The sequence below is a fragment of the Chamaea fasciata genome, unplaced genomic scaffold (assembly GCF_029207755.1).
Source record: "Chamaea fasciata isolate MVZ Bird 193981 ecotype frontalis unplaced genomic scaffold, bChaFas1.0.hap1 SCAF_531, whole genome shotgun sequence".
Lineage (NCBI taxonomy): Eukaryota > Metazoa > Chordata > Aves > Passeriformes > Sylviidae > Chamaea > Chamaea fasciata.
Genome location: NW_027094616.1, coordinates 46,995 through 70,151, shown reverse-complemented (window position 1 = coordinate 70,151; position 23,157 = coordinate 46,995). Strand labels below are relative to the sequence as shown.

The following is a 23,157-nucleotide window of genomic DNA, read 5'->3' as shown; positions in this document are numbered from 1 at the left end:
TGGCGCGCGTTGCCACGGAGACGGCGAGGGGGCGGGGTCGGCGTGAGGGGCAAGGGGCGGGGCCTCAGTGAAAAAGGCGGGGACGGGGCCCCGGAGGGGTCAAACCAGGACAGGTACAGCCTGGGGGGGCCGGGGGTCCCGGGGGTCGTTTTCGGCCTTTTCGCGCTGATTTCGGGGGTCCCGAACCTCCTCTTGGTGATCCTGAGGGGAACTTGGGGCTCTTGGTGCTTTCGGGGGTCCTGGCTGTGTTTTTGGGGCTCTCTCTGGGCTCCTGAGGGGCTGCCCGGATGGTTTGGGGGGGTCCCGGGGGTCGTTCTGTGGTGATTTTGTGCTCCTGGTGCTCCCCTCGATGGATTTGGGGGATCCCGGGGGTCGTTTTGTGGTGATTTTGTGCTCCTGGTGCTCCCCTCGATGGATTTGGGGGATCCCGGGGGTCGTTTTGTGGTGATTTTGTGCTCCTGGTGCTCCCCTCGATGGATTTGGGGGATCCCGGGGGTCCCTCTGTCCCCCTCAGGGGTCTCGGGGTTCTCTCAGGGGTCTCTCGATGCCCTTGGAGAGGTCTCGGGGGTCGTTTTGAGGGCCTGGTGCTCCCTCTGTGGTTTTGGGGGTCTCGGGGGTCCCTCTGTCCCCCTCAGGGGTCTCGGGGGTCTCTCCGGACCCCTCTCGATGGTTTTGGGGGGTCCCGGGGATCGTTTTGAGGTGATTTTGTGCTCCTGGTGCTCCCCTCGGTGGTTTTTGGGGGTCCCTCTCTATGGTTAGGGGTCTCTCTCTGACCCCGGGGGTCTCGGGGGACCCTCTGGGCCCCTCTCGATGGTTTGGGGGTCCCTCTGTCCTTCCTGGGCCCCTCTCGATGGTTTGGGGGTCCCTCTGTCCTTCCTGGGGGTCTCTCGATGGTTTGGGGGTCCCTCTGTCCTTCCTGGGCCCCTCTCGATGGTTTGGGGGTCCCTCTGTCCTTCCTGGGCCCCTCTCGATGGTTTGGGGGTCCCTCTGTCCCTCCTGGGGGTCTCTCGATGGTTTGGGGGTCCCTCTGTCCTTCCTGGGCCCCTCTCGATGGTTTGAGGGTCCCTCTGTCCTTCCTGGGCCCCTCTCGATGGTTTGGGGTCCCTCTGTCCTTCCTGGGCCCCTCTCGATGGTTTGGGGGTCCCTCTGTCCCTCCTGGGGGTCTCTCGATGGTTTGGGGGTCCCTCTGTCCCTCCTGGGCCCCTCTCGATGGTTTGGGGGTCCCTCTGTCCTTCCTGGGCCCCTCTCGATGGTTTGGGGGTCCCTCTGTCCCTCCTGGGGGTCTCTCGATGGTTTGGGGGTCCCTCTGTCCCTCCTGGGGGTCTCTCGATGGTTTGGGGTCCCTCTGTCCTTCCTGGGCCCCTCTCGATGGTTTGGGGGTCCCTCTGTCCTTCCTGGGGGTCTCTCGATGGTTTGGGGGTCCCTCTGTCCTTCCTGGGCCCCTCTCGATGGTTTGGGGGTCCCTCTGTCCTTCCTGGGTGTCTCTCGATGGTTTGGGGGTCCCTCTGTCCCTCCTGGGTGTCTCTCGATGGTTTGGGGGTCCCTCTGTCCTTCCTGGGCCCCTCTCGATGGTTTGGGGGTCCCTCTGTCCTTCCTGGGGGTCTCTCGATGGTTTGGGGGTCCCTCTGTCCTTCCTGGGGGTCTCTCGATGGTTTGGGGGTCCCTCTGTCCTTCCTGGGCCCCTCTCGATGGTTTGGGGGTCCCTCTGTCCTTCCTGGGGGTCTCTCGATGGTTTGGGGGTCCCTCTGTCCTTCCTGGGGGTCTCTCGATGGTTTGGGGGTCCCTCTGTCCTTCCTGGGCCCCTCTCGATGGTTTGGGGGTCCCTCTGTCCTTCCTGGGGGTCTCTCGATGGTTTGGGGGTCCCTCTGTCCTTCCTGGGGGTCTCTCGATGGTTTGGGGGTCCCTCTGTCCTTCCTGGGCCCCTCTCGATGGTTTGGGGGTCCCTCTGTCCTTCCTGGGGGTCTCTCGATGGTTTGGGGGTCCCTCTGTCCCCACCGGAGCTCTCTCTATGACCCTGGAGGTCTCGGGGGGGTTTGGGGTATCCCGGGGGGGTTGATATCTCCCCCCCCGTTCCCCTCCCCCCCTCCCCTCCCCCCGTTAATCCCCGTTAATCCGGAGCCTCCGGGGGGGTCCCGGTGCCCGGGGGGCCCGGTGGGGGGGCCCGGGGGGGCCGATGGCGGGAACGGCCCCGGAGGCCCCGGGGCTGCCGGGGGGGCTCCCGGGGGGGGTCCCGGTGCCCGGGGGGGGCCCGGCGGCCGGGGGGGGCCCGGGGGGGGTGCCGGGGGTGTCCCCGGGCTGCGGGGGGGGGCGCCCGGGGGGGGCCCGGCTGCTTCTCGCCGCTGCTGTGCCAGTGTCGGCTGGTGTGGAGGGACCGGAGCCTCTCGCTGGCCTTCGGCTGCAAGGTGGGGACTGGGGGGACTGGGGGGACTGGGGGGGACTGGGGGGACTGGGGGGACTGGGGGGGACTGGGATGGACTGGGGGGACTGGGGGGACTGGGGGGACTGGGGGGGACTGGGGGGACTGGGGGGACTGGGGGGACTGGGGGAACTGGGGGGACTGGGGGGACTGGGGGGACTGGGGGGACTGGGATGGGACTGGGGGGACTGGGGGGACTGGGGGGACTGGGGGGACTGGGGGAGACTGGGGGACTGGGGAGAATGGGGGGACTGGGGGAACTGGGATGGGACTGGGGGACTGGGGGGGACTGGGGGGACTGGGATGGACTGGGAGGGGCACTGGGAGCACTGGGAGCACTGGGAGGGGGCTCTGGGGGGAGCGGAGCCTGTCGCTGTCTCACTGGGAGACACTGGGATGGAGATTTGGGGGCACTGGGGGGGACTGGGAGCACTGGGAGCCCCGCTGGGCCATACTGGAAGCACTGGGAGCTGCCTTAGGACCGTACTGGGACCCTCCAGCATCATATTGGGAGCATTGGGAGCCCCCCCAGTCCCATACTGGGAGCACTGGGACCCCCCCAGTCCCATACTGGGAGCACTGGGACCCCCCCAGTCCCATACTGGAAGCACTGGGAACCCCCCCAGTCCCATACTGGGAGCACTGGGAACCCCCATTTCCATACTGGGAGCACTGGGAACCCCCCAGTTCCATACTGGGAGCACTGGGAACCCCCATTTCCATACTGGGAGCACTGGGAGCCCCCCAGTCCCATACTGGGAGCACTGGGAACCCCCATTTCCATACTGGGAGCACTGGGAGCCCCCCCAGTCCCATACTGGGAGCACTGGGAGCCCCCCCAGTCCCATACTGGGAGCACTGGCCCCGCCCAGTCCTGACCCAGTTTCCTCCCAGTCCCTCCCAGTTTAATCCCTTCCAAATCCCAAACTGGGATGAGCTGGGATTAAGTGGGCGGGGCCCCCCAACCCCCTCATTTGCATAAAGGCCGCACAAATCACGCGGATTTGCGTGTCTCCGCGCTAATTTGCATAAATTTGCATGCGTTTCCAGAAATACCGGTACCAAGATGAGGACAGCCCCCCCCTGGAGCAGAGCCCCGCCCACCTGCCCAGCCAGGTAAGGCCACGCCCCCCCGGGAGGCCACGCCTCGTTTGCGGGAACAGGTAATGCCGCTGTATGGTAAACCACGCCCCCTTCAGGAAGCCACGCCCCTTTTGGGTCGATGTCCGATTATGGTCTGGACACGCCCATTTTCAAATGGGTGAGAGTGGTTTTCCTGGGGGCCACGCCCCCTTGTAAAAGTCCACGCCCGCTTTTCATTGAGGGAACATCCAAATATGGAAGTGCCACGCCCCCTTGTAAAAGTCCACGCCCATTTCTGCGCTGTGCGCAATCATCTTTCGGTGGCCACGCCCCCCCCTTAGAGGCCACACCCCCAGGGAGGGCAGTGGTGACGTCACCGGGGTCAGCGATTATGTCACGATGTGTCCAATGACGTCACCAACACGGCCAGGAATGACGTCACATGTTTTGGTGTGACGTCGCCGATGACGTCACGGGAGCCGGGGAAATCTGGGGGGATTTGGGGGGAGAAATTTGGGAATTCTGGGGGGAATTTGGGGGAATTCGGGCAAAATTTGGGGCAAGCTGCAGAATTATTTGGGAATTGGGGGGAAATTCGGGGGAAATTTGGGAAATTCGGGGGAAATTTGGGGATTTTGGGGGATTTGTGTTGGAGATTTGGCGTTTTTGGGGGGGATTTTGGGGGGATTTTGAGTTCTTTGATCGGGTTGGGTCTGGATTGGGGAATTTGGGGGATTTTGGGGGAATTTGGGGATATTATGGGATGTTTTCTGGGGGGGGTTGGGGGTCTCTGACCTCCCCTCTCCCCCTCCCCCCCCAGGCCAACTCTCCCCCCGTCATCGTCAACACCGACACCCTGGAGGCCCCGGCCTATGTGAGCCCCAAAACCCCCCAAATCCACCCCAAAATCCGCCCCAGAGCCCCTGGGATCGCCCCCAGAGAAATCCCCAAAAATTCCACCCGAAACACCCTGAAATTCCCAAAAAATTCCATCAAAATCCCCCCAAATTCACCCTGAAATTCCTCCCAAAAATTCCATCAAAATCCCCCCAAATTCACCCCGAAATTCCCCAAAAAAATTCCATCAAAATCCCCCCAAATTCACCCCGAAATTCCCCAAAAAAATTCCATCAAAATCCACCCAAATTCACCCCAAAATTCCCCAAAAATTCCATCAAAATCCACCCAAATTCACCCCGAAATTCCCCAAAAAAATTCCATCAAAATCCCCCCAAATTCACCCCGAAATTCCCCAAAAATTCCATCAAATTCACCCCACAATTGCCCGAAAATCCCATCCGGGTTGCCCCAAAATTCCCTCCAAATTCCCTTAACAATTCCCTCAAAAATCACCCTCCAATTCCCACAAAATCAGCCCCAAAATTTAACCCCCAAACCCCTGAAATCCCCCCTAAAATCCCCACAAAATCCCCCCAAATCCACCTCAAAATTCCCCCAAAATTCCCCCCAAAACGGCCCAAAAATCCCCCAAATCCCCCAAGTTCCCCCAAATCCTCCCAAATTCCAACAAAAATCCCCCAAATCCCCCAATTCCCCCCAGATTCCCAAATGAATTTCCTGGTTTTCCCCCGGCAGGTGAACGGCACCGAGGGGGAGATGGAGTACGAGGAGATCACTCTGGAGAGGGTGAGGGCCCCAAAATCCCCCGAAAAACCGGAAAATCCGCCCAAAAATCCACCTGAGATCCCAAAATCCTCCTGGCAACCCCAAAAATCGACCTGGGAATCCCAAAAATTCCCTCAAGAATCCACCTGGGAACCCCAAAAATCCACCTGAGATCCCAAAATCCACCCGGAAACCCCAAAAATTCACCTGGGAACCTCAAAATCCACCTGGGAACCCCAAAATCCACCCGGAAACCCCAAAAATTCACCTGGGAACCCCAAAATCCACCTGGGAACCCCAAAGTCCACCTGGGAATCCCCAAAATCCACCTGGGAATTCCCAAAATCCACCTGGGAACCCCAAAATCCACCTGGGAACCCCAAAATCCACCCGGGAAACCCCAAAAATCCACCTGGGAAACCCCAAAAATTCACCTGGGAATCCCCAAAATCCACCTGGGAACCCAAAAATCCACCTGGGAACCCAAAAATCCACCTGGGAACCCCAAAATCCACCTGGGAAACCCCAAAAATCCACCTGGGAACCCCAAAGTCCACCCGGGAACCCCAAAAATCCACCTGGGAATTCCCAAAATCCACCTGGGAACCCCAAAATCCACCTGGGAACCCCAAAAATCCACCCGGGAACCCCAAAAATCCACCTGGGAAACCCTCAAAATCCACCTGGGAACCCCAAAATCCACCTGGGAATCCCCAAAATCCACCTGGGAACCCCAAAAATCCACCTGGGAACCCCAAAATCCACCCGGAAACCCCAAAATCCACCCGGGAACCCCAAAAATCCACCTGGGAATTCCCAAAATCCACCTGGGAACCCCAAAAATCGACCTGGGAATCCCTAAAATCCACCTGGGAATCCCCCAAAATCCACCTGGGAACCCCAAAAATTCCCCCCAAAATCCACCTGGGAGCCCCAACCCCCCCGAATCTTCCCAAGCCCCCAATTCCCTTTCTTTGTTGTTTTTCCCGCGATTTCAATGGGGATTTTTTTCACCTTTGGGGTTTTTTCAGACCGGCCCGTCCCGGGGGGCTCGGGGGGTGGGTTTTGGGGGTTTTTGGGGGTTTTTTGGGGGTTTTTGGGGGTTTTTGGGGCGTTTTGGGCCCAGCAGGAGCCCCCCAAATGTCGCGCAGGGGAACTCGGGGCTGGGGTTCAGCATCGCGGGGGGAACCGACAACCCCCACGTCGGGGACGACCCCGGGATCTTCATCACCAAGATCATCCCCGGGGGAGCCGCCGCCCAGGACGGGCGCCTCAGGTGAGAGAACGCCCAAAACCGCCCCAAAATCGGCTTCGGGGACCCCAGAAACCCCAAAAACTGCCCCAAAAAAACCCAAATCCACCCCAAAAAACCCAAATCCACCCCAAAAAACCCAAAAAAACCCAAATCCACCCCAAAAAACCCAAAAAAACCCAAATCCACCCCAAAAAACCCCAAAAAACCCAAATCCACCCCAAAAAACCCAAAAAACCCCAAATCCACCCCAAAAAACCCCAAAAAACCCAAATCCACCCCAAAAAACCCCCAACCCCCCCAAAAAAACCCCCAAAAAACCCCAATCCACCCCAAAAAACACAAAAAACCCCAAATCCACCCCAAAAAACCCAAAAAAACCCAAATCCACCCTAAAAACCCCAAAAAAACCCAAATCCACCCCAAAAAACCCCAAATCCACCCCAAAAAACCCCAAAAAACCCCAAATCCACCCCAAAAAACCCGCAAAAACCCCAATCCACCCCAAAAACCCCAAATTCACCCCAAAAAACCCAAAAAACCCAAAAAACCCCAAATCCACCCCAAAAAACCCCAAAAAACCCCAATCCACCCCAAAAACCCCAAATTCACCCCAAAAAACCCAAATCCATCCCAAAAAACCCAAATCCACCCCAAAAAACCCCCAAAACCCCAAATCCACCCCAAAATTCAGCGCCCAAATCCTCCCCGGGGGAGGCTCCGCCCAGGACGGGCGCCGCAGGTGAGAAAACGCCCAAATTCACCCAAAATCGCCCCAAAATCGGCTTCGGGGACCCCAAAAACCCCAAACCTCCGAAAATTCCCCTAAAGTTGCAAAAAAAAAAAAAAAATCAAAAAATTTTCCAAAAAAATTTTTAAAAAGTAGGAAAAAAAAAAGAAAAAAAAATTAAAAATTCAAATAAAAAAAAAAAATCAAAAAATTTTTAAAGCAATTTAAAAAAAATCCCAAAAAAGTTTTTTAAAATAAAAAATAATTAAAAGTAATACAAAAAAAAAGTCTAAAAAAACAAAAAAAACAAACCCTTAAACATTTCCAAACAATCCCCAAAAAATGATTTCCAAACAAAAGAATATCCAAAACCATCCCAGAAACACCGAACAAAGATCCGAAAACAATTCAAATCAAAATAACGAAAAAAAAAAAATCTCGAAAAATTCAAAAAAAAATCCTAAAAAATTAAAAAAAATCCTGAAAAGAAATCCGAAAAAATTCCAAAAAAATTCCAAAAAAGTCTGGAAAAAAAAATCCCAAAAAATTTAAAAAAAAGTCCGGAAAAAAATCCTAAAAAATTCCAAGAAAATCCAAAAAAAATCCCGAAAAAAACCCGCGAAAAAATCCCGAAAAAATCCAGAAAAATTCCGGAAAAAATCATTAAAAATTAAAAAAAAAAAAAAAAATCCAAAAGTAACCCTGAAAAAAATCAGAAAAAAAATCAGAAAAAAATCAGAAAAAAAATCAGAAAAAAATCAGAAAAAAATCAGAAAAAAAATCAGAAAAAAAATCAGAAAAAAAATTAGAAAAAAATCAGAAAAAAAATCAGAAAAAAATCCAATAATAATCCTGAAAAAAATCCCCAAAAAAAATTCCAAAAAAAATTCCGAAAAATCCCGAAAAAAAAAAAAAAAAATCCGAAAAAACTCCCGGAGCGTTCCCTGTGGAAGGCAGTTTTTCCGTGTGCCGCAGGGTGAACGACAGCATCCTGTTCGTGAACGAGGCCGACGTGCGCGAGGTGCCGCACTCGGCGGCCGTGGAGGCGCTCAAGGAGGCCGGCGCCGTCGTCCGGCTCTACGTCATGAGGAGGAAGGTCCCGGCAGAGAGGGTGGTGGAGGTCAAGCTCATCAAAGGGCCCAAAGGTACCCCCGAAACAGCCAAAAACAGCCCGAAAACAGCCCGAAACAGCCAAAAACAGCCCGAAACCACCCCGAAACACCCCCGAAACACCCAAAATTACCCCAAATCGCCCAAAAACAGCCCAAAAACACTCGAAATTACCCAAAAACACCCAAAGTTACCCAAATTCACCCAAAATCACCCAAAAACACCCAAAAACACCCCAAAAACACCTCAGAAACACCCAAAATCACCCAAAATCACCCAAAAACACCCAAAATTACACAAAATCACCCAAATTCACCCAAAAACACCCCAAAAACACCTCAGAAACACCCAAAATTACCCCAAATCACCCAAAAACACCCAAAGTTACCCAAAATCACCCAAAAACACCCAAAAACACCCAAAATTGCCCAAAAACACCCAAAAACACCCCAAAATCACCCAGAATCACCCCGAAATCATCCCGAAAACACCCCAAAAACACCTCAGAAACACCCAAAATTACCCCAAATCGCCCAAAAACAGCCCAAAAACACTCGAAATTACCCAAAATCACCCAAAAACACCCAAAGTTACCCAAAATCACCCAAATTCACCCAAAAACACCCCAAAAACACCTCAGAAACACCCAAAATTACCCAAAATCACCCAAAAACACCCTGAAATCATCCCAAAAACACCCCAAAAACACCTCAGAAACACCCAAAATTACCCCAAATCGCCCAAAAACAGCCCAAAAACACTCGAAATTACCCAAAATCACCCCAAAACACCCAAAGTTACCCAAAATCACCCAAATTCACCCAAAAACACCCCAAAAACACCTCAGAAACACCCAAAATTACCCAAAATCACCCAAAATCACCCTGAAATCATCCCAAAAACAGCCTAAAAAAACCCCAAAAGCACCCCCAAACCACCCCGAAATCACCCAAAAACACCCCAAAAACACCCCGAAATCCTCAAAGCCAGAAAATCCGGGTCGAAATCCCCCAAAATCTGGGTGGAAATCCCCCAAATCCAGCTCGAAATCTGAGAAATTCAGTCCAAAATCCACCGAGGAACTCAGAATCCCCGAAATCCGTCCTGGGAACTCCAAAATCCCCAAAATTCACCCCAAAATCCCCAAAATTCACCCCAAAATCCCCAAAATTCACCCCAAAATTCACCCCAAAATCCCCAAAATTCACCCCAAATCCACCCCAGGAACTCAGAATCCCCAAAATCCCCAAAATTCACCCCAAAATCCCCAAAATTCACCCCAAATCCACCCCAGGAACTCAGAATCCCCAAAATCCCCAAAATTCACCCCAAAATCCCCAAAATTCACCCCAAATCCACCCCAGGAACTCAGAATCCCCAAAATCCCCAAAATTCACCCCAAAATCCCCAAAATTCACCCCAAAATCCCCAAAATTCACCCCAAATCCACCCCAGGAGCCCCAAACCTGGGGACCTTGGGGCGTTTGGGGACCTGCCAGGGTGACAACGGGGAGGTGACAACGGGGAGGTGACACAGGTGACCCAGGTGACACAGGTGACACAGGTGACACAGGTGACAATGAGGTGACAACGTGGAGGTGACACAGGTGACACAGGTGACAACGGGGAGGTGACACAGGTGACAATGAGGTGACAACGGGGAGGTGACACAGGTGACACAGGTGACAACGGGGAGGTGAAAAGGAGGGAGTAACAACTCAAGGTGACAATGGGGATGGCACAGGGGACAGTGGGGGTGACCCAGGTGACCCAGGAGGTGACACAGGTGACCCGGGAGGTGACGCAGGTGACGCAGGTGCGGGGGGAGGTGACACAGGTGTCCCCCGGGCAGGTCTGGGGTTCAGCATCGCGGGGGGCAGCGGGGGTGACCCAGGTGACACAGGAGGTGACCCAGGTGACACAGGAGGTGACACAGGTGACCCAGGTGCGGGGGGAGGTGACACAGGTGTCCCCCGGGCAGGTCTGGGGTTCAGCATCGCGGGGGGCAGCGGGGGTGACACAGGTGACACAGGAGGTGACCCAGGTGACACAGGAGGTGACACAGGTGACCCGGGAGGTGACCCAGGTGACCCGGGAGGTGACACAGGTGACACAGGAGGTGACACAGGTGACGCAGGTGCGGGGGGAGGTGACACAGGTGTCCCCCAGGCAGGTCTGGGGTTCAGCATCGCGGGGGGCAGCGGGGGTGACCCAGGTGACACAGGAGGTGACACAGGTGACCCGGGAGGTGACACAGGTGTCCCCCGGGCAGGTCTGGGGTTCAGAATCGCGGGGGGCAGCGGGGGTGACACAGGTGACACAGGAGGTGACACAGGTGACCCGGGAGGTGACACAGGTGTCCCCCGGGCAGGTCTGGGGTTCAGAATCGCGGGGGGCAGCGGGGGTGACACAGGTGACACAGGAGGTGACCCAGGTGACACAGGAGGTGACACAGGTGACACAGGAGGTGACACAGGTGACCCGGGAGGTGACCCAGGTGACCCAGGAGGTGACACAGGTGACCCAGGTGCGGGGGGAGGTGACACAGGTGTCCCCCGGGCAGGTCTGGGGTTCAGCATCGCGGGGGGCGTGGGCAACCAGCACATCCCGGGGGACAACAGCATCTACGTCACCAAGGTCATCGAGGGGGGGGCGGCGCACAAGGACGGGCGGCTGCAGGTCGGGGACAAGATCCTGGCCGTGAGTTGGGGACACCTGCGCGCACCTGGGGGGGCTGGGGACACCTGGGGACACCTGGGGGGGACATCGGGGGGATTGGGGACATCTGGGGGGATTGGGGACACCTGGGGACACCTGGGGGGATTGGGAGGGACTGGGGACATCGGGGGGATTGGGGACACCTGGGGACACCTGGGGGAGGACATCGGGGGGATTGGGGACATCTGGGGGAATTGGGGACACCTGGGGGGGACTGGGGACACCTGGGGGGATTGGGAGGGACTGGGGACATCGGGGGGATTGGGGACACCTGGGGACACCTGGGGGGATTGGGAGGGACTGGGGACATCAGGGGAATTGGGGACATTGGGGACACCTTGGGTGGACATCGGGGGGATTGGGGACACCTGGGGACACCTGGGGGGGCTGGGGGGACTGGGGACACCTGGGGGGACATCGGGGGGATTGGGGACATCTGGGGGAATTGGGGACACCTGGGGACACCTGGGGGGGCTGGGGGGGATTGGGGACATCTGGGGGAATTGGGGACACCTGGGGACACCTGGGGGGGACTGGGGACACCTGGGGGGATTGGGAGGGACTGGGGACATCAGGGGGATTGGGGACATTGGGGACACCTGGGGGGACATCGGGGGGATTGGGAGGGACTGGGGACATCAGGGGGATTGGGGACATTGGGGACACCTGGGGGGACATCGGGGGGATTGGGAGGGACTGGGGACATCAGGGAGATTGGGGACATCGGGGACACCTGGGGGGGACATCGGGGGGATTGGGGACACCTGGGGGGGCTGGGGGGGACTGGGGACACCTGGGGGGACATCGGGGGGATTGGGAGGGACTGGGGACATCAGGGAGATTGGGGACATCGGGGACACCTGGGGGGGACATCGGGGGGATTGGGGACACCTGGGGGGGCTGGGGGGGACTGGGGACACCTGGGGGGACATCGGGGGGATTGGGAGGGACTGGGGACATCAGGGGGATTGGGGACATTGGGGACACCTGGGGGGGACATCGGGGGGATTGGGAGGGACTGGGGACATCAGGGGGATTGGGGACATTGGGGACACCTGGGGGGGACATCGGGGGGATTGGGAACACCTGGGGACATTGGGGGTTAAAGGGGATTGAGGGGTTTGGGGACACTGGGGACATCGGGGGACACCTGGGGGGATTGTGGGGGCTGGGGACATTGGGGACACTGTGGGGACATCGGGGACATTGGGAGCACTGGAGGGGATTGGGGACTTTGGGGGGCTTGGGGACGTTTGGGGACGTTTGGGGACATTGGGGGACGCCTGGGGGGATTTGGGGGGTTGGGGACAGTGGGGGGTGGCCGGGGTGGGGCGCTGGCGCTGCTGTCCCCACGTCCCCTCCCCTGTGCCCCTGTGTCCCCGGACGCCCTGGCCCCTGTGTCCCCAAATGTCCCCGGTGTCCCCAGTGTCCCCGATGTCCCCAATGTCCCCAACGTCCCCACTGTCCCCAATGTCCCCAGTGTCCCCAGTGTCCCCAGTGTCCCCAATGTCCCCAGCGTTCCCGGTGTCCCCGGTGTCCCCGGTGTCCCCAATGTCCCCGGTGTCCCCGGTGTCCCCAGGTGAACAACGTCAGCCTGGAGGACGTGATGCACGAGGACGCGGTGGCGGCGCTCAAGAACACCTACGACGTGGTTTACCTGCGCGTGGCCAAGGCCACCCTGCCCGGCCTGGGGGACACCTACGGGCCCCCCGACGTCACCGGCTGTGAGTGACACCGGGGACACCGGGGACACCGGGGGGCTCAGGGAGGGTTGTGGGCGGTGGGACCCCTGCTGGCCTTGGTGTCCCCAAATGTCCCCAAACCCCTGCACTGTCCCCACTGTCCCCAATGCCCCCAATGTCCCCAATGTCCCCGCTGTCCCCTCAGTGTCCCCAGTGTCCCCTCAGTGTGCCCAGTGTCCCCTCAGTGTCCCCTCAGTGTCCCCAGTGTCCCCCAATGTCCCCACTGTCGCCAATGCCCCCAATGTCCCCAATGTCCCCGCTGTCCCCTCAGTGTCCCCTCAGTATCCCCAATGTCCCCAATGTCCCCGCTGTCCCCTCAGTGTCCCCTGTGTCCCCTCAGTGTCCCCTCAGTGTCCCCTGTGTCCCCTCAGTGTCCCCAGTGTCCCCAGTGTCCCCTCAGTGTCCCCAGTGTCCCCCAGTGTCCCCAGTGTCCCCTCAGTGTCCCCAGTGTCCCCAGTGTCCCCCCAGTGTCCCCCAGTGTCCCCTCAGTGTCCCCTGTGTCCCCAGTGTCCCCTCAGTGTCCCCAGTGTCCCCTCAGTGTCTCCTGTGTCCCCAGTGTCCCCTGTGTCCCCAGTGTCCCCTCAGTGTCCCCAGTGTCCCCAGTGTCCCCTCAGTGTCCCCAGTGTCCCCTCAGTGTCCCCAGTGTCCCCAGTGTCCCCTGTGTCCCCAGTGTCCCCTCAGTGTCCCCTCAGTGTCCCCAGTGTCCCCTCAGTGTCCCCAGTGTCCCCTCAGTGTCCCCAGTGTCCCCTGTGTCCCCTCAGTGTCCCCAGTGTCCCCTCAGTGTCCCCTCAGTGTCCCCAGTGTCCCCTCAGTGTCCCCAGTGTCCCCAGTGTCCCCTGTGTCCCCTCAGTGTCCCCAGTGTCCCCTCAGTGTCCCCTGTGTCCCCTGTGTCCCCTCAGTGTCCCCAGTGTCCCCTCAGTGTCCCCAGTGTCCCCTCAGTGTCCCCAGTGTCCCCAGTGTCCCCTGTGTCCCCTCAGTGTCCCCAGTGTCCCCTCAGTGTCCCCAGTGTCCCCTCAGTGTCCCCTGTGTCCCCTGTGTCCCCTCAGTGTCCCCTCAGTGTCCCCAGTGTCCCCTGTGTCCCCTCAGTGTCCCCAGTGTCCCCTCAGTGTCCCCAGTGTCCCCTCAGTGTCCCCAGTGTCCCCAGTGTCCCCTGTGTCCCCTCAGTGTCCCCAGTGTCCCCTCAGTGTCCCCAGTGTCCCCTCAGTGTCCCCTGTGTCCCCTGTGTCCCCTCAGTGTCCCCAGTGTCCCCTCAGTGTCCCCAGTGTCCTCTGTGTCCCCTCAGTGTCCCCAGTGTCCCCTCAGTGTCCCCTCAGTGTCCCCTCAGTGTCCCCAGTGTCCCCAGTGTCCCCTCAGTGTCCCCAGTGTCCCCTCAGTGTCCCCTCAGTGTCCCCTGTGTCCCCAGTGTCCCCTCAGTGTCCCCAGTGTCCCCAGTGTCCCCAGTGTCCCCTCAGTGTCCCCAGTGTCCCCAGTGTCCCCAGTGTCCCCTCAGTGTCCCCTCAGTGTCCCCAGTGTCCCCAGTGTCCCCAGTGTCCCCTCAGTGTCCCCAGTGTCCCCTCAGTGTCCCCTCAGTGTCCCCAGTGTCCCCAGTGTCCCCTCAGTGTCCCCAGTGTCCCCTCAGTGTCCCCTGTGTCCCCAGTGTCCCCTCAGTGTCCCCAGTGTCCCCTCAGTGTCCCCTCAGTGTCCCCAGTGTCCCCAGTGTCCCCTCAGTGTCCCCAGTGTCCCCTCAGTGTCCCCATTGTCCCCTCAGTGTCCCCAGTGTCCCCTCAGTGTCCCCTGTGTCCCCAGTGTCCCCTCAGTGTCCCCTGTGTCCCCAGTGTCCCCTCAGTGTCCCCAGTGTCCCCTCAGTGTCCCCTGTGTCCCCTCAGTGTCCCCAGTGTCCCCTCAGTGTCCCCTGTGTCCCCAGTGTCCCCTCAGTGTCCCCAGTGTCCCCTCAGTGTCCCCTGTGTCCCCAGTGTCCCCCAGTGTCCCCTCAGTGTCCCCTGTGTCCCCTCAGTGTCCCCTGTGTCCCCAGTGTCCCCTCAGTGTCCCCAGTGTCCCCTCAGTGTCCCCAGTATCCCCAGTGTCCCCTCAGTGTCCCCAGTGTCCCCTCAGTGTCCCCAGTGTCCCCAGTGTCCCCTCAGTGTCCCCAGTGTCCCCTCAGTGTCCCCAGTGTCCCCAGTGTCCCCTCAGTGTCCCCAGTGTCCCCTCAGTGTCCCCAGTGTCCCCAGTGTCCCCTCAGTGTCCCCAGTGTCCCCTCAGTGTCCCCTGTGTCCCCTCAGTGTCCCCAGTGTCCCCTGTGTCCCCTCAGTGTCCCCTGTGTCCCCAGTGTCCCCTCAGTGTCCCCTGTGTCCCCTCAGTGTCCCCTCAGTGTCCCCTGTGTCCCCTCAGTGTCCCCAGTGTCCCCTCAGTGTCCCCAGTGTCCCCAGTGTCCCCTCAGTGTCCCCAGTGTCCCCTCAGTGTCCCCTGTGTCCCCAGCCTACTCGGCCCACCTGGACTCGGAGCTGCCCCCGCAGAGTTTCCTGGGCCCCGAGTTCCCCCCGGCGCTGACCCCGACGTCCCCGCGGCGCTTCTCGCCCGGCCCCAAGGAGCTGCTGCCCGACGACGACGTCCCCAGGTCTGTCCCCAACGTCCCCAAGGGTCCCCAGGGTGTCACCGGTGGCCCCAATGTCCCCTGGGTGTCCCCACTGTCCCCACTGTCCCCTGGGTGTCCCCAATGTCCCCTGGGTGTCCCCTGGGTGTCCCCACTGTCCCCAATGTCCCCTGGATGTCCCCAATGTCCCCTGGGTGTCCCCGCTGTCCCCAATGTCCCCTGGATGTCCCCAATGTCCCCTGGGTGTCCCCACTGTCTCCTGGGTGTCCCCAATGTCCCCTGGGTGTCCCCACTGTCCCCGCTGTCCCCAGGGAGCCCCGGCGCATCGTCATCCCGCGCGGCTCCACGGGGCTGGGCTTCAACATCGTGGGCGGCGAGGACGGCGAGGGGATCTTCATCTCCTTCATCCTGGCCGGGGGCCCCGCCGACCTCAGCGGGGAGCTGCGCAAGGGCGACCAGATCCTCTCGGTGGGTGGCGCCCCTGGGGACACCTGGGGACACCTGGGGACACCTGGGGACGCTCAGGGTGGCAGCAGAACGGGGCGGTTTGGGGTATTGGGGGTATTGGGGGTTTTTTTTGCGGTTTTTTGGGGTTTTTGTCGCCACCATCATCATCCTCACCGTGAGAACGGAGTCGCCGGGGGGTGGCGACACCCTGGGCACACCTGGGCACAGCCGGGGGCGGCAGCACAGGTGTCCCCGCTGTCCCCGCTGTCCCCGGTGTCCCCGCTGTCCCCGGTGCCAGCGCGCGGTGTCCCCGCAGGTGAACGGCGTGGATCTGCGCGGCGCCACGCACGAGCAGGCGGCGCTGGCGCTCAAGAACGCCGGCCAGTCGGTGACCATCGTGGCCCAGTACCGGCCCGAAGGTGACAGCGTTGGCCCCGCGTGTCCCCGCGTGGCCTTGCCCCCCGGTCCTCCTGATTTGCTCCCGGTTGTCCCTGATTTTTCCCCATTTTTCCCCGATTTTCCCTGAATTTTTCCCGTTCTCCCCGGACCGATCTTGTCCCCAAGTGTCCCCAAGTCTCCTCCCCCCCATTTCCCCTGATTTTCTCCCATTTCCCTGATTTTTTACCCCTAACCCATTTTTCCCCATTTTTCCCCATTTTCCCCCATTTTTCCCCAAGTTTCCCTGAATTTTCCCCGTTCTCCCCGGACCAATCTTGTCCCCAAGTGTCCCTAAGGGTTGGAAAATCCTCCAGGGCCCCCAAATCCCCCAAATTCTCCCCAAAACTTCCCCCAAATCCTCCCTTTGCAGAGGACGGGCGCTTCAAGAGCCAAATCCTCCAAATACCCCCAAATGTCCCCAAATGTCCCAAAATGTCCCCAAATGTCCCAAAATGTCCCCAAATGTCCCCAAATGTCCCCAAAGTCCCCGAGCTGTCCCCAAGTCGGCCGCAATCCCGTTGCAGAGTACGGGCGTTTCGAGGCCAAGATCCACGACCTGCGGGAGCAGCTCCTGAGCAGCAGCCTGGGCTCCGGCAGCGCCTCCCTGCGGAGCGACCCCAAACGCGGCTTCTACGTCCGGTGGGGACACCTGGGACACCGGGGACACACCTGGGGACACCTGGGACACACCTGGGACACCTGGGGACACCTGGGACACACCTGGGACACACCTGGGGACACACCTGGGGACACACCTGGGGACACACCTGGGGACACACCTGGGACACCGGGGACACCTGGGGACACACCTGGGGACACCGAGGACACCAAAAACACACCTGGGGACACACCTGGGACACCTGAGGGCACCTGGGACACCTGGGGACACCTGGGGACACCTGGGACACCTGGGACACCGGGGACACCTGGGGACACCTGGGACACCTGGGGACACACCTGGGGACACACCTGGGACACCTGGGGACACACCTGGGGACACACCTGGGGACACACCTGGGACACCGGGGACACCTGGGGACACACCTGGGGACACCGAGGACACCAAAAACACACCTGGGGACACACCTGGGACACCTGAGGGCACCTGGGACACCTGGGGACACCTGGGGACACCTGGGACACCTGGGACACCGGGGACACCTGGGGACACCTGGGACACCTGGGGACACACCTGGGGACACACCTGGGACACCTGGGGACACACCTGGGGACACCTGGGACACACCTGGGACACCTGGGGACACACCTGGGACACACCTGGGGACACACCTGGGGGCACCTGGGACAGCTGGGACACACCTGGGACCCACCTGGGGACACCTGGGGACCTCCAGGGATTTTTTGGGATTTTGTTTTTAGGATTTTTCATGGGTTTTTTTGGTGAATTTTTTGGGGGTGACACTGGGGACACCGAGGGCACTGGGCTGAACTGGGCTGGACTGGGCTGAACTGGGCTGTACTGGGATGGACTGGGATGTGCCCAGGGAGGTGACAAAGGTGACAAACGCCACCCCAGGGCGCTGTTTGACTACGACAAGGCCAAGGACGTGGGGGGTGACACTGGGGACACCGAGGGCACTGGGCTGGACTGGGCTGAACTGGGCTGTACTGGGATGGACTGGGATGTCCCCAGGGAGGTGACAAAGGTGACAAAGGTGACAAACGCCACCCCAGGGCGCTGTTTGACTACGACAAGGCCAAGGACGTGGGGGGTGACACTGGGGACACCGAGGGCACTGGGCTGGACTGGGCTGAACTGGGCTGTACTGGGATGGACTGGGATGTCCCCAGGGAGGTGACAAAGGTGACAAAGGTGACAAACGCCACCCCAGGGCGCTGTTTGACTACGACAAGGCCAAGGACGTGGGGTTCCTGAGCCAGGCCCTGAGCTTCCGCTTCGGGGACGTTCTGCACGTGCTGGACGCCTCCGACGAGGAGTGGTGGCAGGCCCGGCTGGTGCTGCCGCCCCAGCAGCCCCCCGACATCGGCTTCGTGCCCAGCAAGCGCCGGTGAGCCACTGGGATATACTGGTTTGTACTGGTTTGTACTGGGAGCCGCTGGGAGCTGATAGCGGCGGGTTCCAAGGGGTTCCAATGGCACTGGGTTATACTGGGAGCACTGGGAGTGGTGGCAGGCCCGGCTGGTGCTGCCGCCCCAGCAGCCCCCCGACATCGGCTTCGTGCCCAGCAAGCGCCGGTGAGCCACTGGGATATACTGGTTTGTACTGGGAGCCGCTGGGAGCCACTGGGTTATACTGGGAGCAGCTTCGGAGCGGTTACAGTGGGGTTCAATGGGGTTCAATGGGACTGGGAGGGCACTGGGAGCCACTGGAATAGACCAGGGGTCACTGGGAGTCACTGGGTTATACTGGTTTGTACTGGGAGTCATTGGGAGTCACTGGGAGCTGATAGCGGCGGGTTCCAATGGCACTGGGTTATACTGGTTTATACTGGGAGTGGGTTTGGGGCGTTTCCAGTGGGGCTCAGTGGCGCTGGTTTGTACTGGGAGTCACTGGTTTGTACTGGTCTGTACTGGGAGGCCACTGAAGCCTTTACTGGTGTAACTGGTCCAAACTGGTCCAAACTGGTCCGTACTGGTCACAGGGTGGAGCGCCGGGAGTGGACGCGGCTCAAGGCCAAAGATCGGGGCCCGGGAGCTCAAGGTGGGACCCCAAAGTTCCCCAAAGTTCCCAAAATTCCTCCCCCAAAAAATCCCGAAAAATTCACCCCAGAAATCCCAGAAATTCCCCCCCAAAACAACCCCGGAATTTTTCCCCCAAAATCATCCCAAAATCCCCCCAAATCATCCCAAAATTCCCCCCAAAATCCTTCCAAATCATCCCAAAATTGCCCCCAAAATCCCCCCAAATCATCCCAAAATTTCCCCCAAAATTTGCCCAAATCATCCCAAAATTCCCCCCAAAATCCCCCAAATAATCCCAAAATCCCCCCAAATCGTCCCAAAATCCCCAAATCCATCCCCAAATCCCCCAAATCCCCCCAACGCCCCCAAAGCCCCGAGTCCCGACTCCGGGCGTTCCGCCCGCAGGCCGCGAGGACGCCGTGCTGAGCTACGAGACCGTGACGCAGATGGAAGGTGCGGAGGGGGGCCGGGAATGCCGGGAATGCCGGGAATTCCGGGAATTCCGGGAGTTGGGGGGTTCTCCCCTCGGCGGAGAGCCTCCGGACCCCCAGGGATTCGGGGGATTCGGGGGTTTGTGGGAATTTGGGGATTCTCCCCCCTTGGGGCGGTGGTTCCCAACCCCGAGGAAATCTGGGAATCTTGGGAATGTCAGAAATTGGGGAACTTCGCTGGGTTTTTTGGGAATTTTGGGGGGGGTTTTGGGAATTTTGGGGGGGTTTTTTGGGAATTTCGGGGTTCTCCCCTGTGGTGGGGCAGTTCCCAACCCCGAGGGATTTGGGGAATTTGGGGATTTTTCGGGAATTTTGGGTTTTTTTGGGGGGGGGAATTTGGGGATTCCTCCCTCTGGGAAATTCCCTGAGGAATTTTGGGAATTTGAGGGGTTTGGTGGGGTTTTTTTTTGGAATTTTGGGGTTCTCCCCTCCCGGGGGTGTTTCCCAGCCCCGAGAACTTTTGGGAATTCGGGGGATTCTGGGAATTGTGGGAATTTCGGGGCCTTTCCCCTCCCCAGTTCACTACGCGCGGCCGATCATCATCCTGGGCCCCACCAAGGATCGCGTCAACGACGACCTGCTCTCGGAATTCCCCGAGAAGTTCGGGTCCTGCGTCCCCCGTGAGTCACCTGGGCACACCTGGGGACACCCAAAACACACCTGGGCACACCTGGGCACACCTGGGGACACCCAAAACACACCTGGGCACACCTGGGGACACCCAAAACACACCTGGGCACACCTGGGGGGGACACACGGGGACCTGCTCTCGGAATTCCCCGAGAAGTTCGGGTCAGGCGTGTCCCAGGTGTGTCCCACCTGTGCCACCTGTGCCACGCGCAGACACGACGCGGCCCAAGCGCGAGTACGAGGTGGACGGGCGCGATTATCACTTTGTGGCGTCGCGGGAGCGGATGGAGAAGGACATCCAGGGCCACAAGTTCATCGAGGCCGGGCAGTACAACAGCCACCTGTACGGCACCAGCGTCCAGTCCGTGCGCGAGGTGGCTGAGCAGGTGAGCGCGCACCTGGGCAGGTAAATGATACACACCTGGGCAGGTAAACGCACACCTGGGCAGGTAAACACACACCTGGGCAGGTAAACGCACACCTGGGCAGGTAAACGCACACCTGGGGGAGCGTGGGGACACACCTGGGCAGGTAAACGCACACCTGGGGGAGCGTGGGGACACACCTGGGCAGGTAAACGCACACCTGGGCAGGTAAACGCACACCTGGGGGAGCGTGGGGACACACCTGGGCAGGTAAACGCACACCTGGGGGAGCGTGGGGACACACCTGGGCAGGTAAACGCACACCTGGGCAGGTAAACGCACACCTGGGGGAGCGCGGGGACACACCCAGGGGTACCTGGGACACACCTGGTCTCACCTGCTCTCACCTGCAGGGCAAGCACTGCATCCTGGACGTGTCGGCCAACGCCGTGCGGCGCCTCCAGGCGGCCCAGCTGCACCCGATCGCCATCTTCATCCGGCCCAAATCCCTGCAGAACGTGCTGTGAGTCCCCGGGGGCACCTGGGCGCACCTGGGCACACCTGGGCACACCTGGGTGCACCTGGGCGCACCTGGCGGCCGTTTGGGGTGGGATTTGAGGGGGTTTGGGGGCGTGGCTCGGGCGCAGAGAGGAGGGAACTGAGGTGGGAGGGGGCGTGGTCATCTAGCAGGAGCATCGCTAATTTGCATAATGGGCGGGGCTTCGAGCCCAACGGGTGGGACTCCGGTCGACAGGCGTGAGGTGGGCGTGACCTCGTGAACGGGCGTGGCCTCTCTGAATGGTGCTGTGCTGTGGGCGGGGCTTGTTGGGGGTTGTGGGCGCGTCCTGGGAACTCCTGGTGCGGTCAGGTGAGGTGGGGGCGTCTGGGGGGCGTGCCCGTGCGGGGGGCGTGTCCCGAGGTGGCCCCGCCCACAGGGAGATCTCCAAGCGCGTGAGCGAGGAGCAGGCGCGGAAAGCGTTCGACAGAGCGACCAAACTGGAGCAGGAGTTCACCGAGTGCTTCTCAGGTGGGCACAGGGAGCACCGGGGACACACCTGGGGACACCTGGGGACACCTGGGACACCTGGGGACACACCTGGGACACCTGGGGACACCTGGGATACCTGGGGACACACCTGGGACACCTGGGGACACACCTGGGGACACACCTGGGACACCTGGGGACACACCTGGGGACACACCTGGGACACCTGGGGACACACCTGGGACACCTGGGGACACACCTGGGACACCTGGGGACACACTTGGGACACACCTGGGGATACCTGGGGACACCTGGGGACACACCTGGGACACCTGGGGATACCTGGGGACACACCTGGGGACACCTGGGGACACCTGAGGACACCTGGGGACACCTGGGGACACCTGAGGACACCTGGGGACACCTGGGGATACCTGGGGACACACCTGGGGACACCTGAGGACACCTGGGGACACCTGGGGACACCTGAGGACACCTGGGGACACCTGGGGATACCTGGGGACACACCTGGGGACACCTGGGGACACCTGGGGTCACACCTGGGACACCTGGGGACACACCTGGGGACAGCTGGGACACCTGGGGACACACCTGGGGACACCTGGGACACCTGGGGACACACTTGGGACACACCTGGGGACACCTGGACACACCTGGGGACACACCTGGGACACCGGGACATACCTGGGGGCACACCTGGGACACAGAAAATACACCTGGGGACACCTGGGACACACCTGGGGCACACCTGGGAGCCCTTAGACATTCCCAACCCCCCCCAGATCGCCCCAGTCCCATTTTGTTCCCTCTTACAAAGGCGTCTATCCATCCCAAACCCTCCCCAAACCCCCGAACTTTCCCGAAACGCCCAAACTTTCCCCCAAATCCCCGAATTTTCCCCAAATCCCCCACGATTCCCGTGGTTCTGTCCCCGCGGTGCAGCCATGGTGGAGGGCGACACCTTCGAGGAGATCTACCACAAGGTCAAGCGCGTCATCGAGGACCTCTCAGGACCGTTCATTTGGGTGCCCGCCCGCGAGCGCCTCTAGGGCGGCCCGGCGGGGAAGGGGTTAAAAAAACCCCCCCCAAAAAAACCCCCAAAAATCCCCGAAAAAAAACCCCAAAAATCCCCTCCCCCTCCCCCCCCCCCCAAAAAAAATCCCGCGGGATTGTCCTCAAATCCCGCCGGGAAAAACGAAAAAAAAAAAAAAAAACACAAAAAAATATAAAAAAAAAAAAAAAGGGGGAGGGGAAAAAGAGACAAGTTGAATGAGGTGGGGGAGGGGATTTTTGGGCCCCTCCCCCTTTTTTGGGGTTTTTTGGGGGTTTTTTTTGGGGGTAAAACCCCCGAAATTTGGACTCTTCTTCTTCTTCTTCTTCTTCTTCTTCTTGGTTTTTTTTTTTTGTACATATTTAAACTCTATATTTGTAACGCCCCTCCCCCCTCGCCCGCGGGGATGGGGGGCGGGGCCTCGAATAGGCCCCTCCCACCGCGCCCCCCAAAAATATTGGGGGGGGGGGGATTTTGGGAGGGGGGGAGGGGAAGAGAGGATGATTGGGGGCGGGGCTTTTTAGCCCCTCCCCTTTCCTTCTCTCCTCCCCCAATTTTTGGGGCCCCTCCCCCCCCTTCCCCTCCCCCCCTCCCCCTCAGCGTGGGAAAACCAAAAACAAAAAGAATCCACAGGAAAGGGGGAGGGGCGGGGTGGGGGAGGGGAGATGAGAGTATTTTGCATAGAAATTTCTGGAATTGTGGGAATAAAAAAAAAAGCGATGGAGACGGCGGGAACTTGGGGCTGTGGGAGGGGGCGGGGCTTAGGGGCGGTGGGCGGGGCTCGCATGAGAAGTGATGGTGGGTGGGATTGGTGGTTGG

The 23,157-nt window shown here is 59.6% G+C and overlaps 1 protein-coding gene across 1 annotated transcript; it reads left to right on the top strand.

Moving 5' to 3' along the window:
• The first annotated feature begins 3,075 nt into the window (after positions 1-3,075).
• DLG4 (discs large MAGUK scaffold protein 4) lies at positions 3,076-22,419 on the top strand. The gene is made up of 19 exons (XM_066208925.1): positions 3,076-3,532; positions 4,320-4,373; positions 5,096-5,146; positions 6,277-6,401; positions 8,083-8,252; positions 10,781-10,917; positions 12,515-12,659; positions 15,132-15,270; positions 15,558-15,714; positions 16,010-16,112; positions 16,656-16,770; positions 17,985-18,161; positions 18,756-18,814; positions 19,201-19,248; positions 19,805-19,906; positions 20,130-20,302; positions 20,695-20,804; positions 21,217-21,308; positions 22,230-22,419. The coding sequence occupies exons 1-19, from the start codon at positions 3,455-3,457 to the stop codon at positions 22,334-22,336; spliced, it is 2,142 nt and encodes a 713-aa protein (XP_066065022.1). The 5' UTR covers positions 3,076-3,454; the 3' UTR covers positions 22,337-22,419.
• The last annotated feature ends 738 nt before the right edge of the window (positions 22,420-23,157 follow it).

Excerpts from the sequence above, each read along its gene's own strand:
- DLG4 (XM_066208925.1), top strand. The coding sequence starts at position 3,455 with ATGCGTTTCCAGAAATACCGGTACCAAGATGAGGACAGCCCCCCCCTG. Across the intron at positions 8,253-10,780 it reads GCTCATCAAAGGGCCCAAAG|GTCTGGGGTTCAGCATCGCG; the intron begins GTACCCCCGAAA and ends TCCCCCGGGCAG. Across the intron at positions 16,771-17,984 it reads AAACGCGGCTTCTACGTCCG|GGCGCTGTTTGACTACGACA; the intron begins GTGGGGACACCT and ends ACGCCACCCCAG.